The sequence below is a fragment of the Galleria mellonella genome, unplaced genomic scaffold (genome assembly GCF_026898425.1).
Source record: "Galleria mellonella isolate WM207_F2 unplaced genomic scaffold, CSIRO_AGI_GalMel_v1 utg63, whole genome shotgun sequence".
Lineage (NCBI taxonomy): Eukaryota > Metazoa > Arthropoda > Insecta > Lepidoptera > Pyralidae > Galleria > Galleria mellonella.
In genome coordinates this window covers 11,645,199-11,661,223 of record NW_026442130.1, presented here as the reverse complement: position 1 = coordinate 11,661,223, position 16,025 = coordinate 11,645,199, and the positions used below count along the sequence as shown (strand labels likewise).

At 33.2% G+C, this 16,025-nt stretch overlaps 1 protein-coding gene across 8 annotated transcripts in view; it reads left to right on the top strand.

The window, feature by feature from the left end:
• The window catches only part of LOC113521605 (transient receptor potential cation channel trpm), a 315,620-nt gene that overhangs the window by 171,980 nt on the left and 127,615 nt on the right, over positions 1 to 16,025 (top strand). For all 8 annotated transcript variants that reach the window (XM_031910044.2, XM_052899723.1, XM_052899722.1 and 5 more), the window contains one exon: positions 6,151 to 6,233. In XM_031910044.2, the coding sequence (XP_031765904.2) occupies positions 6,151 to 6,233 (83 nt within the window). The remainder of the gene's footprint in view (positions 1 to 6,150; positions 6,234 to 16,025) is intronic.

Genomic DNA, 16,025 nt, shown 5'->3' with positions numbered 1-16,025 from the left:
TTCGCAATTCCTGGTTACGGTTTTAACTTAATGGAAATGTTTTCTCTTCATACATCGCTACTTCCGAGCTCAGTAATATATTTGTTCCTCATTTCACGACAGTAATGTACGAGGAAGTAAAAGATACTGCACAAACATATAAATTTGGTACTAGGCGAATATAAATCGAGTGGATATTGTCCTTTTGATTTCGAATTCGGAAGGACAAACCGGATAACGGGAGGCGCTGACGTCGCCGACTTTGTTTCAACTTAACGTTCTATTTAATATCTATACCTTAATAAATGGTGTTGGAAATGTGTAGTAGAAATATGAAACTACGACTATGCATCGTTTAATCAAAGACAAAAGCTATAAAAGAAACAAGCGTGAAAACCATTCACGCCATTTCAGAACAAGTACTCTCCTTTTGAATCACAGAATAGTAATTAGAATATAATTTATGTATTTTTTTTATACAACTTAGAATGGCAAACAAGCTGATGGCCCACCTGATGGAAAGTGGTACCCGTCGCCTATAGACATGAGCAGTACCATGGACATAACAGAGTATACTGTTTCGCCCATGATACCCCCCATGCGTTGCCATTCCTGAGGACTCAGATGTTATTCCTCTGTACCCTGTAAATTCACGCCATATCCCACCCTTCAAACCGAAACACAGCCATGTATTTTAATAGAATTTCCATATCGCCCGTTTTCGCCCGCATTTTCGCCCGTAACATGTAACTATTTAAAAGCGTAATGTCAGTTATATTGTTAAAAGTAATAAACATCCATTCGTACATCCTCACAAACTCACACATTTATAAATAAAATAGCAATAGGATAAGAATTAAAAGTTGTTTGCTTGGGAGCCACTGTCCCATTCGTGTATCTACCGTGAAGCAGTTGTGTTTGCATGGCTGTGTTTCGGTTTGAAAGGCGGGATATGGCAGTGAATTTACAGAATTTAGAGGAAAAACACCTGAGTCCTCAGAAATGAGAACGCATGGAGGATATCATGGGCGAAACAGTATACTCTGTTATGCTTATGGTACTGCTCATGTGAATAGGCGACGGTTACCACTTTCCATCAGGTGGGCCATCTGCTTGTTTGCCATTCTAAGTTGCATAAAAAAACGTGATCAATTCTCCGGCATTGAACTAGTCATAACATATAAGTGTTGAGATCATTTACGAAGCAGTAAAACAGATCGAGTGACACCCAAAACTTGCAGAATTATAGATGAGGACATCCCGAGTGTCAATACCGTGGTGTCCTCATGAATTATTCAATTAAGTTTGCTGTAGAGTCGAGAGTTTTGTTGGTGACCGTTAGTTATTAAACTAATAAATGTTTTGATACCACCTGCTGGTTTATAAAGAACCAGCGTTCACCCGCAACTTCCTAAATGCATGGATTTTAGAAATGGGGAAACCAATTAAATTAATCACTTCTAGAAGAATTATACATATAATTTTTTTTAAATAACACTTACAGAAACAGAACTGTAAAGACAGTAGACAATTTGGTGCAGTAGATTTTGCGTGATGATAGAACAAACAATTTTTATTAAAATCTAGATATATATATATATATATATATATATATATATATATATATATATATATATATATATATCGACAGTTTCTTAGATATCTCCTATATACACAGACATCGTATAGATACAATCTCATTATATAAAGTCATGTATGTAAAATAAATACTTTTTTATGCAACGTAGAATGGCAAACAAGTTAACAATCCACCTGGTGAAAAGTGGTAACCGTCGCCTATAGACGTGAATAATAACATAGTCAAAAGTATACTGTGTCACCCATGCCCTTCATGCGTTGCCATTCATGAGGACTAAGGTATTATGCCTCTGTACTCAGTAATATTATAGCCATATCTCACCCTTCAAACTGAAACATGCAAACACAATTGATTCACGGCAGAAACATAAATGGGACAGAGGTACCCAAGACAAGTTTTGTACAAAATATCCTACTGGTAACCAGCAAGATAAAATCATTAGTATCCTTTAAGAGAATATACTACAAATAAAACAGAAAAAAAAATCCAAAAGAAACATAAGTTGTAATGCACCGAAAGTATTCACTGCTATGTTAACATGACGAGTCGAGCTATTGAGCCGTTTTTAGATAATAAAATAACAAACATATTTTTTTACAAACTTTCGCAATTGTTGGAAAGTAGAATAGGTACATATCACATAACTAAAAGCTATTTCTAATTCTTTTAAAATCGAAATAAGCGCAAGATAGTGTGGAATTAAACATTCATTTATTACAGACACAACTAGGAACCATTAACAGTATAATTCACTGAAAACTCTACACACGTGCTATATCCATAGATTCACATATATCTATTTTTTTTATGTGTGATAATAGAATAGTAACCCCACCTGCGCTATCGGTTTACGCGGATACCAGTGAGAAATGATAGATGATAATGAAAGTAGGTTAGTAAGCCCATTGAGTAAATTTCCACAATAATTAACAACGATGGTTTCCAGGAGGAACCGCGTCGATCTTATAAGGAACATTGCTAGCAATGGAGCTGTTAGATCCCATTACTAACAATCCTTTCCCCTCCCCCCTCCCCATATATTTAATTTTACAGGTAGTTATAGGTACAATATGACTTTAACAACCAAAGTGTTTCTATACTGAATAGTAATAATAATTAAACTTTCAGAATAAAACATTAAAATTTCATTTTCACCTTGAGAGGTCATAAAAACGCAAGATCGCTTTAGCAGCCAACAAAATGGATGCTGCAAGGAACTTTGCTAGACGGAGTTAAAACAAAGCCAACCTGAATATGTAAATTCCAAACATTAAGATAGGAGTTGCCATTTCAGTTGTTTGTTTATATTTGCTCGTTCATGCTTAGCTTTTTGAAGTTTTCTAACGTTTATTGCCTTTTTTATCTCTTAATCTTATTACTAGTATAGCCAACTAGACTATATTATTAAATTGTCTGTATTTCTTTACACATTACGCGATATGTATCTTCATTAAGTCTGAATTTGATTATTATTTTTGTAAATTGTAAAAAGGTTATTTTCATGTCAGTACCATATTAAATGAATTAAAAAGAACAATATATATGTATATGTATATACGTATTTATATGTTGTAGTATCAGTGTAATAATATAAATACCTATTTAAGACAACTTTTTGCGTACAACTACTTATAGGTGGATTTTGGAAGTTAAAAAACTAATGTAATAAATCACATAGCAGTATGGTTCCGATAGATATAGATGGACCTTTCTTTTCTTATGGGTGTCATAAAAGGCGACTAAGAGAATTTAATGGTCGAGGGCGTAAGCAGCAACGTTTCTCTCAAAACACCAAAACCTAACTGTGGGTGCCAGCCCGCCTGTTAAGCGTGGTAACTAATAAATCCCCCCCTCCCCCAGAGGGAGGCCTATGTTCAGAATGGGACAGTTAACGACTGATATGATGATACTACTAATGTAACATCATGTAGATAAAAAAAATTGTACTGTTATCACCTCTTATTGTACGCACACTGCCCGTTGGTAATTAATGCTCCTTTCCACTCAGGGTTTGCTGGAAGAGAACTCTTACAGAGTTAACCTCACCTGTTATACAACCTTATTTATTAACTCTCTTCTTTTTCAAGTCGGTTGAAAAGACTTCAGCTCACTCCGTAAACATCTGTCACTGATAAAATATAAGAGGGTAGCACTAAAGAAATTTCTTATATTAACACAATTTAGTCTATTTACCTCGAGTAAGATTGAAGCCAGATGGCATGAAGCCAAAGTTATGAGCGAGTCGCGCCATGTGGCCCAAACATTCCTATATAAACCGCTTAATGTATTCAGTATTCTGAGTGCCTTTTTGTCTGTATTCCCGATTATGATAATACGACAATAACATCGGATTTTGCGGGCGTTACATTGGTTATTTTGTGTTACGTTTTTATTGTCTTTTCAACCTACTTCCTCCTTAAAGGTCCTCAATTCGATTGCATTTTTTTAAGTTTGTTACCACATAATTGCATTTTAATTTTAGAGGATTTAGAGGATTACATTTCCGTAAGAGAATGTTAATTTTAGAGATACATACAGAGGATCTGGCCGTATGATCCCGGCATAGAATAGGCTACACCTTCCTTACCCGTGGGTGTCATAAAAGCTGACTAAGGGAAGGCGAGGAATGGGTAGCAGCGTCGCTCTTAAATTTTTTATTTCTTTTTTATTCGGTTTTGTTATTATGAATATGTATATATTATTAAAACCAATATATACTGATCTTCCGGGTTTATGATCCCATGTTTTTATTATTATCCCTTGATGGAAATTACATTTTTTACCATACCCGTCGATCCCTAAATGCTTTTGTTAGGCTCGCCGTTTACATTATTGTTTTTAGTAAAGCTACACGTGCCATATATGTACGAGTATAAAGACATTGTCAGTGATCAACGAGTTTATTGTTTTACGCCAATGTATTTCCTTTTATATTAAGGAATTATATTTATACTTTGACGTGTACGTGACAATATACATGTAGGTAGGTATATATAATGATGACAAAATTTTATCACGGTTCTATAACACAAAAGCATTATAATTCTAATTATAATTCTGTGATAATAATATTATAGTGATACACGATTTTATAGCTAAATGAGTAAAATGAATAGTTTTCTATTCACTGGATTTTATTGAATAATAACTATCGTGAGTCATACTATATTGTAATTATTTATGTCGACTTTACTCGCATTTTAAATTCAGGAATCCCTAACTAGTTTTGAGCTCAATAGGAGCCCTTATTCATGAACAGGTTTCATCTATTTTATTCATACATCTTCCAAAAGAATGGAGATCAACTTACATTATACATATACATATATATATATATATATATATATATATATATATATATATATATATATATATATATATATATATATATATATATATATACATACATATGTTACTCGATAACATTGCCAATTCTGAAATGATTTCCTTAATCCTTCACCCAAATATATCGTTTATAAAAAGTAATCGATATTCCTATATTACTTACATACTAAAGCCATGACATACTGCTAATAGGTATAAGTATTATAATTGTTAAAGTATAATTGATATAAAATTTGATATACACGTAATACCACAAGTATTATGTATTAAAGTAATGAGACGGAGAAAAATATAAGCTACTTTCCAACTGACTTCCAAAAAAGAATTGGATTCTCCATTTGATTCTTTTTTTTTATATTTGTTACCTCACAACTCCATTATTTATATACCAATTAGGAAAATTCTTTTTTATCGAAGTCTATATACATATGTAACGGGAAATTAATGAACTTATTGTGTTTTTTCATTTCCGACAATTGTTTCGAATTCCAAATGAAGTTTGTTCTACACTGAGCGAGTTCATTAATGAACGAATAAACTTCCCAGAAGTGTAGAACAGTGAGTTCATAAATTTCCCGTCACATATGTACAAATACATCGAATAAAAACTAAACATAAGTTTTAAAAACAATATTCTTTTTTATCTTTATACTTTCAAATTGGTCTCATTAAAGTTGGTTAAATAGTTTAGTGTTTAAATCATAATAATTAATTTTGTAACGATTGAAGTCGATGTTTTTCATTTTTGTGAAATAAAATGTACTTTTTGTCTCTGTCAAATAATATAATTATCCTCATGATGCCGACGAAGTCACGATTAATAATAATAATAAATAATAAATAAATTCTTTAATCAAGGCAACCAGGGCCCACAAAATTTTAACAATATTAATTCGTACCAGATATAAATTATTAAATCAAATTTTGACACTTATAACAAATAACATTAACCTACATTTTTTTTTGTATGTTAGCCAGCATGTGAATAATTCTGCAATGATTCAAATACTGGCAGTCTGGACGGACGGCAAATACCCTTAGGATAGCGTTAGAGATGTCCCGGACACTACGCATCAGAGATGTGCACCGCTTTCGCATAGTAGCGTAGAAACAATTGACACGCGCCTCGGCGAACATTCCCGATGCACTACAAACCCGTTTAGGTACAAAAAAAAAATTAAATAAAACATAAAATACCTATTTATAAAATTATTTCTATGTTACAGAAAACAACACGCAGTTGGATCGAGAGCACATTTCAGAAGAGGGAGTGCAAATTCTTCGTAGCAAGCGCGAAGGACGAGCATGTGTGAGTAACCACTGATTTATTTATACTATCCATCTGTTTAGATAAAGTTAAAATATATTAAAAAAAAAAATGTTTTTATAGTATTTTTATTGTATTCGAGTCGAATATTGTTTACTGATTATAATTTGAATGAATAAATAAATGATAAAATTTCAAAACCCTTAATAGAATGGTACACATTATAAAGATTAAATAATATAAATACAAATAAAATTAATATTTAATTACATAACTTAATTTATTGCTTTTTTTTATTTTTTAATCCTTTATTTTCTGCTTTGTAACGCCTCTTACTTAAAAATTATTTATTATTTATTTATAATTATTTTAAAATTAAGATTTTACTTATTTTTTTATAAAAAAAATATTAAAAAATATATCTTTATTTAGTTAATTTTTCTGTACCTAAACTGTATTTGAATATGTTTAAAATTACCAACGTTTTTCTCAAAGAGAAATGGCAAAGGCATATATTTTTATGTCACATTCTATCCGTTTATTTTAAATAAATAAAACTGGTCCCACGCGAGCAATATGCATAAAGCATAAAATACGTATAAATGGATATAGAAAGGCAACTTACAAGTTACAAGTAAGTATACCAATTAGTTAATTTGCTTGCAGCAACTTCGCGAGTGAAGTAGGTAACAACTTGAACAGCAGTACTTTATTATAATTGGATGTCACTTATTTTGTATTGCTTCTAATCTAACAACGGGTAAAGAGGAGAGAAAGAAATGCTAGTAACTTAAACTTAATGGGAATTGGTGACCCCATCAGTAGCAATGTAGTCTTCCCAGTAAATGTCCTTGCAATTACTAAAAAAATTAGGTGATTTTTCAGAAATAACATAACTTTTGCCATATTGTCTGGACCATAGAATGAGCCATCGCTTCCTTTCCCATGGCTATTGTAAAATACAACTTAGGAATTTAATTTAATGGTTGAAGGATGGGCAACAGCGTTCCTCTTAAACGTCTCCTGACTGTGCGAGAAGTGTCTGACTGTGACTTGCCAATCCGCCTGCCAAGCGTGGCAACTACTAGCAAAACTATCTCAAAGCAGAGGCTTATATTCAGCAGTGGACAGTTAGAGGCCGATAAGATGGCATTCTTTCCAAAGTACCTGATTTCATATTTTTAGTTTTAGGATCCAACGTCGATTATTTGGAATTGTTTTGGATTCTTTAAAATTGGGAATCAAGGAAAAAGATCCCTTTAAAATTGCCATTCAAAAGAATTAAACAAAATATAACTGTAAAACTAACATTATTAATTTACGTGTATTCTAATCGAGAACAAAAAAAAAATTATTTTATTTTTTCTATACAACTTAGAATGGCAAACAAGCTGACGGCCCACCTGATGGAAAGTGGTAACCGTCGCCTATAGACATGAGCAGTACCATGGACATAACAGAGTATACTGTTACGCCCATGATACCCCCCATGCGTTGCCATTCCTGAGGACTCAGATGTTATTCCTGTGTACCTAGTAAATTCACGCCATATCCCACCCTTCAAACCGAAACACAGCCATGCAAACACAACTGCTTCACGGTTGAAACACTAATGGGACAGAGGAACCCAAGCAATCGACTTTTGTACAAAGTCTTTTGTAAAAAAAAAGAATACACGTAAGTTAAAGTCAGCTGTTCTTTAAATTAAAATGAAATAGCTTAATTTTGCCTCAAATTTTACGAGGCTGTCCGTCATCTGCGCGGGCCTTTAGGCAAAACGTTCTCTCGAAATTGATAGCGGAAAAAAATATTACGCGTTACGGAATATTTTATTTATCTACACATCTCCATAGCTACAAAGACGGTAACCAAATCTCTTCCAGTAAACGACTCATTTAATAATTTATAAACGAGCGCCGCAACAGAGTAAAGGATCAAAGTAATACCTGTATTTTTAACCAATTTTAAAAAAGGAGATTTTTTTTTAAATTGGGTAAAGTAACCACACGCTATTTGATTGTAAACAGGTAGATAATAATCATCATCATCATCATATCAGCCTTTAACTGTCCACTGCTGAATATAAGCCTCCCCTTGGGAGGTTTTTTCAGTAGTTGCCACGCTTGGAAGGGGAATTGGCAATCACAGTTTTGGAGATATTCTAAGAAATAGAATAAGTCACCCCTACCTTTCTCGTGGGTGTCGGTAGAGACAAGTTAAGAAAGGGCAAGGGATGGGCAGCAGCGTCCCTTTTAAACAAAAAATTTCATCCCAACCATTTGGACGAGTGGCGGTCCTCCACCGTGCGTTTATCAAAGCACTTTCTTCCACGCACAACCACTCTTTGGAATCAACTTCCAGCAGCAGTATTTCCGAACCGATACGACAACATAACCTTCAAGAAAATAGCATATTCCTTTTTAAAAGGCCGGCAGCACATCTGCAGTGCCGTTAGTGTTGTGGGTGATCATGGGCGGTGGTAGTAACTTACCACCAGGTGAGCCGCATGTGTTGTAAAAAAAACATCAAAGCCTAACTGCAGTTGCCAATCTACCTACTTACCTACCAAGCGTGGCAACTGCTGGCAAAACCTTCCAAGGGAAGATTTATGTTCAGCAGTGGACAGTTAAAGGCTGATATGATGATACTATGAATATAATAGGTATTTTTTTTTATACAACTTAGAATGGCAAACAAGCTGACGGCCCACCTGATGGAAAGTGGTAACCGTCGCCTATAGACATGAACAGTACCATGGACATGACAGAGTATACTGTTTCGCCCACGATACCCCCCATGCGTTGCCATTCCTGAGGACTCAGGTGTTATTCCTCTGTACCCAGTAAATTCACGCCATATCCCACCCTTCAAACCGAAACACAGCCATGCAAACACAACTGCTTCACGGTTGAAACACAAATGGGACAGAGGTACCCAAGCAATCGACTTTTGTACAATTTTTTATGTTATATTTGAAATTATAGACACTATACTGAGAAATATATTTTATGACGTCGCCTTTATAGAATATTTTCATTCTCATATCTATTATTCAAATTCAATCTTGCTCATGCTCCTGACCTTTGTTTGGAGTAGCCTAAAAAGGAAAGATTTAGGTTAAATTATTATTGTTATAAAAACAAAACGATATGCTGTCTAGTTTCAAATGTATACTACAACATAAACGTATTTATCGAGAGATTGTTTAGTGAAGCCAGGGTTCGCCGATATATATCAGTGGATATATATCATGATATATATCAATCGATTTTTATGTTGATAAATATCAATTGATTTTTTCCTGTCTTCTGAACTAAAAATATTCGAGATTAATGTTTACCCTTGGCAACACGTAGCGAATAACTACAATTCAGAATAATTTAGATTGTTTCCCAAAATGGCAACCTCATAAAAATAATAATATTATTATTATAATAGGTAGTTGTTTTTTTTAAATGTTGATTAAAAAAAATATTTCTCAAATAATCACTAAGTTATTCTTTTATTACTTGTTAAAAGTTTTTTTGTATTAATAAATGTAGTAATAATTTTATACTTATTTTACAAATTCCTTTCACATTTTTAAGCGTGTAATCCCCTTACAGAATGAAATTAGTTTTTTTTTTTTCTTATAAAGCTTTGCGGGGATATATATCTGATATATATTGAATTTATGTAAAAATATCGGATTTTTGGTATTTAATATAAAAATCGGATTTTTTCGAACTCTGAGTGAAGCCAAATGGCAAGATATGATCTGGATCAGAATCACTGTGTTGTTAATCTGTACATGATAATTTCCAATTTAATGATTAGTTATTTATTTATTTATGGATAGCCAACAAAGCATACTATCGCATGGTCTACGACATAATATTATATATTGTATAGATTACATATGTGCGATGATGCACTTAATACTTAATCGATTTTAACACTTGTTTCGCTTATAGAAAGTAACAATATCAGCGAGTAATATTGGTTATACTTTATTTAAAAAAGTCCTACGAGTCGCATGTTAACTGACCTACTTTCATCCTCACCTATCACCCTTCATTGGTAGTCTGCCAATGTACACAGATAACCTAGGCTGCACGCTCCATTATCTTCCATTAAGTAATAACGTGATTTCAGGGGTACTTCCTCTCGCAGACGCTCCTAGTTTTTGAATGAGCTCTCTCTCAAGGTTTTCCCAAAAGATTACAGCATAGAGTTCTTTGAAGAGGAGTTAAGAAATTTCTTACTAGCATCCATGCTTAGTATTATAATAAAAGGTATTAACTAAATTATCCTGGAGACAGGACTCATCATGCCACCGTATATTTACCAGAACCAAGTCTCGTGACTCCAGACAACTCCCGATAAAGGGCAATAGTTTAGGCACCATAAAACCTCCGTCTATGTTGGAATTCTTGAATAAGGGGTAAAGAAATTTATACAGATTCGTCAACACGCGTAACGCCCTTAATATTGTAACTATCCTAAGCTACTGTAACAGTTTACCATCAGTCGAGCCGCATGCTTAGTGATATAATAAAATGTATTAACATTTGTAATTTTCCTGGAAACTGGACTCATCGTGTCACCGTATGCTTGCCAAAATCGAGTCACGTGACTCTCAGAGAGCTCCCGATTTTGAAGGGCACAGTTTAGGCACCATAAAACCTCCTTCTGGGTCGACAGCTGTGTTAGTATACCTGTAAAAGTGAATAGCATTCAGTTAAAAATCTAAAAAACAATATTATCTTCTTATTAAAAGTTTCATAAACACAGATTATATTTTAATAAAAATAACTTTTTAATTTAATTTTTAATATAATGTTCTCTCCGTGTTATCCCTTTTTGAAAATCGCCCAATAATTTGGAACATTTTTAATATCTCTTAATTTTTGCGAGTAATGTAATAAAATTGCAACTATACGATGCTTGAACATGGGAATCTTGCTGTCTAAGATTGCAAATGGATTGTTGAATGAATCATTAACAGCTTCTCTGAACTTGATTGCATGTAAGCATTCTTTTAGACACCCTCGGCTGTTTAGTATTCCATCTACCAATAATAATGTCTCACATAATAATCCGATTCATCGGATGTGTCAATCGTATAGCAAAATTAGTGAAAAATTCGATATCTTTCATCAGAGTACTATTGGGTTTAAGACGTCGTTGTATGGTTTTGAGATAGAATAAGTTTGGATCATAACTGTAATCAGTAATGTAATGGACATCTATAAAAATGTTAAAACGCTTACTTCTAACTTAAAAATTAAACTGTTAAATGATGTTTACAATGTAAGGTTGGCAAACTGCGTATTGATAAACTTTTGTATTCTTTTCTTTTTAATGGTTCATTTCTGTTTGCAAACTGTTATTGTAACTTATAACAAATAAATAAATGAATAAATCTTGGCTTGTTCCCGGTATCACACAATAACTATTGTACCAAATTGGAAGCAAAGGAACGGATGATGTTTTATCTTTATATACCATCTAGAAATGGCCTGTTTTAATGATACATGATTATACTTTGATATAATTGATATGATCATACACACGTACAAAGTAATGGGGTACAAAGTACAAAGTAATTAATCGTAAATGTAAAATGCTAGTTACTAACAAACCCAAAGATTTTTTAAAGTTAACATGTTCGTTACACGCTTTTTTAAACTAGATGGCGTTGTATAGTACTACGAGTAATATGTCCTGTTAAAATACACCCATTGCATATTCATTAAATAATGTGCAATCGTTCGGAATAGTGGGTGGGAGCCTCCATACGATAGATGTACACAATTTATTACGTTGTACCACAATTAAGTTTCCTATCACGTAGTGACCATGCTAGTTAACCAAGCATGCAATTACGTAAAACCACAGATAATGTTATGCTATAATAGTAATAAAACATAAATATTTTATCCTAACGATACCGTACCTACTAGAGGTGGATAATATATAGTAATATCTGTATATTTTAGTTACAATATTTATGGTATATTAAATACAGATATATGGGGGAAAGGGATTGTTAGTAATGGAGATTGAGAATCCCATTGCTAGCAATATACCCAACCAGGTCGACCTCCTTGCGGTTCCCCCTGGAAACTATCATGATTAATTCCTGATGAATTCATCATGATGGGCTAACTGGCCTGTTTTCATTCTCATCTATCACCCTTCACTGGTGATCCGCCAGCATATTCCGCTAGCGCAGGCGGGGTTACCATACCATTTTCACCCATCAAAAAAGAAAAAAATACTTATATATATGAATACTGGTTAAATAACAAATATATTAAAAGACTGTTTTCCAAAAAATAATATTGGATAACAGACTTTTAACATATTCGAAAATAGATATCCGACCGATATGGGTGATATCGAAATGGATGATTTTTTTTCCGTCATCATTAATCTCAATACATAGATATCAGATCGGTATCCATATTATCCATACCATAGTACCTACTAACTAATATTTTGTAAACAGTCGAAAGAAAATATTCAATACAGCATTATGTATTTTTCGGAACGGAACAGCAAAGAGTTAATGCTAAACTGATTTAGATAATAAAATTGATTCTGTAATCGATAGTCCGCCGTGTAATCGATACTCCGCATAAAAGATAGGCTCTCGACAGTCTGTTATCGGAGGATTCTTGGATACTTCGGTCATATTGCTCGACGACAATCCGACAATCTGGACAAACTAATGGTTGTAGGCAAGATAGAGGGAAAAAGACCACGCGGACGATCGCCTAATCGATGGTCGGACCAAATAACTGCCGTTACGGGACTGTCAATTGCAGCTGCCCTGCGAGAAGCTGAAGACCGTGCACAATGGAATAACATCATAAGAGAGGCAACGAACACCTTTCAAGGACACGACCTTCAGCAACGAAGAGGACGACGAGAGAGAATCGATAGTATTTAAATACATAATTTACTTTCATATAATGGCAAACGAAGCAGCCATTTTTCTTAGTGAAACAAAGTCCTAATTTTTTTTTTGAAACTACAAAAACATATTAAGTTCATTAGTTTCCCCTATGTATATAGACATAAAATAAAGTCCTATTTGTTGCGAAGCAAAATATAAAAAAAATTGTCCCAATCTAATGTATTTACGAAACATCCGTCGTTCATTTGATAAATTTCAAGTCAAAATTAATTTTATCGTATTAAAAGTCGTTAATTCTTTTTAGAACACAATTATACAGAGGGCCTACCATGAAGTGTTTTCCGAAATTTCGGAGCCAAACGAAACACAAATTTGATGTTAAAATTACATAATACATGCCGTTTGGAAGTATTAAAAATGTTAAAATATTGTTCCTTTGGACTTTTAAGATAGGATGTATGATAAACGAAATGTTAAATTCCATTTATTGATCCGATTTTGATATAAACAAAAACACGAAATTGAGTCCGAAATTTCGAAATTTCATTTCATGGTAGACCCACAAATCCAATGTAGAGAGGCATATTATCTTAGTCCTCGGGACTGGCAACGCATAAAATGTATAATGGGTTATTGTAATGGGTGAAAATGGCATAGTAACCCCGCCTGCACTATCGGTATACACTGACAGAGCACCAGTGTAGGATGATAGGTGAGGATGAAAAGGTAGGTCAGTTAGCCCACCGTGATGAATTCAACGATAAATTAGTCATGATAGTTTCCAGGGGGAACCGCGTGGAGGTCGACCTGATAGGATATATTGATAGCAATGGGGACTAACCTCTCCATTATTAACAATCCCTTTCCCCAAGGTATAATGGGTGACACGATATAGTCTGTTATATCCATGGCACTGTTCATGTTTATAGGCGATTTTTACCACTTCCCATCAAGTGGACCGTTAGCTATTTTGCCATTCTAAATTACATAAAAAAAATACTATTAATAAACCTTGTCCTTAAATAGATCACGCAAATTGATTTTAAAATCTCGGAGAAATCAACCTACATGCCTGAATTAAAATACAACAAAAATTAAGTATGCATTCGATAATTTATGTAAATTTTAAAGAAGATTTTACATTTTCCGGAAGAAATTCTATTGTAGAAAAAACCAATACCATTCCCGTTGTACGAGTGCACAAATAGTTTTCGTTCAAATTGCAATCTGCTTACAAGTTTTCTATTTAATTCAATATTTTATTATTTTCATTTCAAATTTAATTTCATTTCATTTCATTTCCATGATCATAAATATCGAAGACGTAATGTTACATTTTACTTAAAAAAATTCTTTTAAATTTTAAGAAATATATTATAGTTTACCAACATTGTATCGCTTATAATAATAAAGATTTAATAAAAAAATAATTTTTATTTTTTAAAAGGTTATAATGGAATGGTAACCCTTCCCGCGCTTCGGTTTACGTTAGCGGGGCATCAGCGAGGGATGATAGGTGACGATGAAAGCAGGTCAGTTAGCCTATCGTGAAGATCTCCACTTGAATTAACCACGATGGTTTCCAGGCGAAACCTCATGGAGGTCGCCCTTATAACTTGATTGCTAGCAATACTTCTTGTATTGTTAGCAATGAGTCAGTTAGACTTTATAACTAACAATCTCTTTCCCCCGACATCGTATCATTTATGATAAAACTTAAAGATTTAATTAAAATCAGTTGAAAATTTACTCAATAGCGTAACATAAACAAGAAAAAACAGACAATCTGAGAATAAAAACATTATTATATGATTAACGTTTTAGTTCGCTTTCAGAGAACGTTTTTAATTATTATTTAAAAAGTGCTTTTTGTAAAAAAAAATTACAAATAACTGCCACGTTGCCACACTTTGGTAAATTAAAGTCGATGAATGCTCTTAAATGTTATTTAGTAAGTTTTATATAATACATTTAGATATTTATACATAAATATTGTTTCTGTACATGTGTATATATGGATACTATGACACTATTATCACCAGTGATTCATCGTGTTTGATAAATCCCAAACGACGACAGGATAATTCCGGACGCTTTGCTCTGTCTAGACGTGTTCGTTGGACGATTAGGAAAGAATTCTTTTAGCTTTCTGAATTTTACAGATATAAGACTATTTATTATTACTAACCAGATTTATAATGAAATTTGGTTTAAATGAGAAATGAGCTAAAATATAATGCAATACACCCGAGACCTATCAACCTTAGGTTAGTAGGTGGCAACCCTTATTATTCAAGGGGCGAGCACAATAGATCATAGAGGTCGCAGTGTTACAGGTTTTTCTACCTGATAAATCTTCAATAATGAATGGCAACCCTCACTTGCGGCCATTTTTATAGGCATATGTAGATTATTTTATCTTTGCTGGCAATTTTACCCTTCAAACTAAAGAGTCTATCTGCCTATTACTATCTACTTCCATATAGGTCGCAAACAATTTTTTTTATAATTCTTTTGTGGAAATGAAACTTAAAGAATAGTTATTTATATTAATTAACCTGCAATCGCAGCTATATAGAGTTTCTCAGTCAATTCCTCTAGAAACTCTTTCTCTTCTGTGTTCACGGGATAATTCCTCTGTAATAAAAATGTAATATAACATTATTAAAATAATTTTAAATTTGTTTACTCTTTTATGGGACATAATTTGATAAATATTTATTAAATCATATTCTAATTAAGCTCCGACTTGACAATTAAGATATCGTAAAACGGGAGCGTATGTAATCGCATTTGTAATTATCTGCGCTATACTAAGAACTACGAGAAACGGAATACGAACTAAGTACAAAGAATTACATAGAAGGAATGATAAAATAAATACTGTAAATATTTAAACTGTAAATGTTATACGGCCATATAACCCTAAC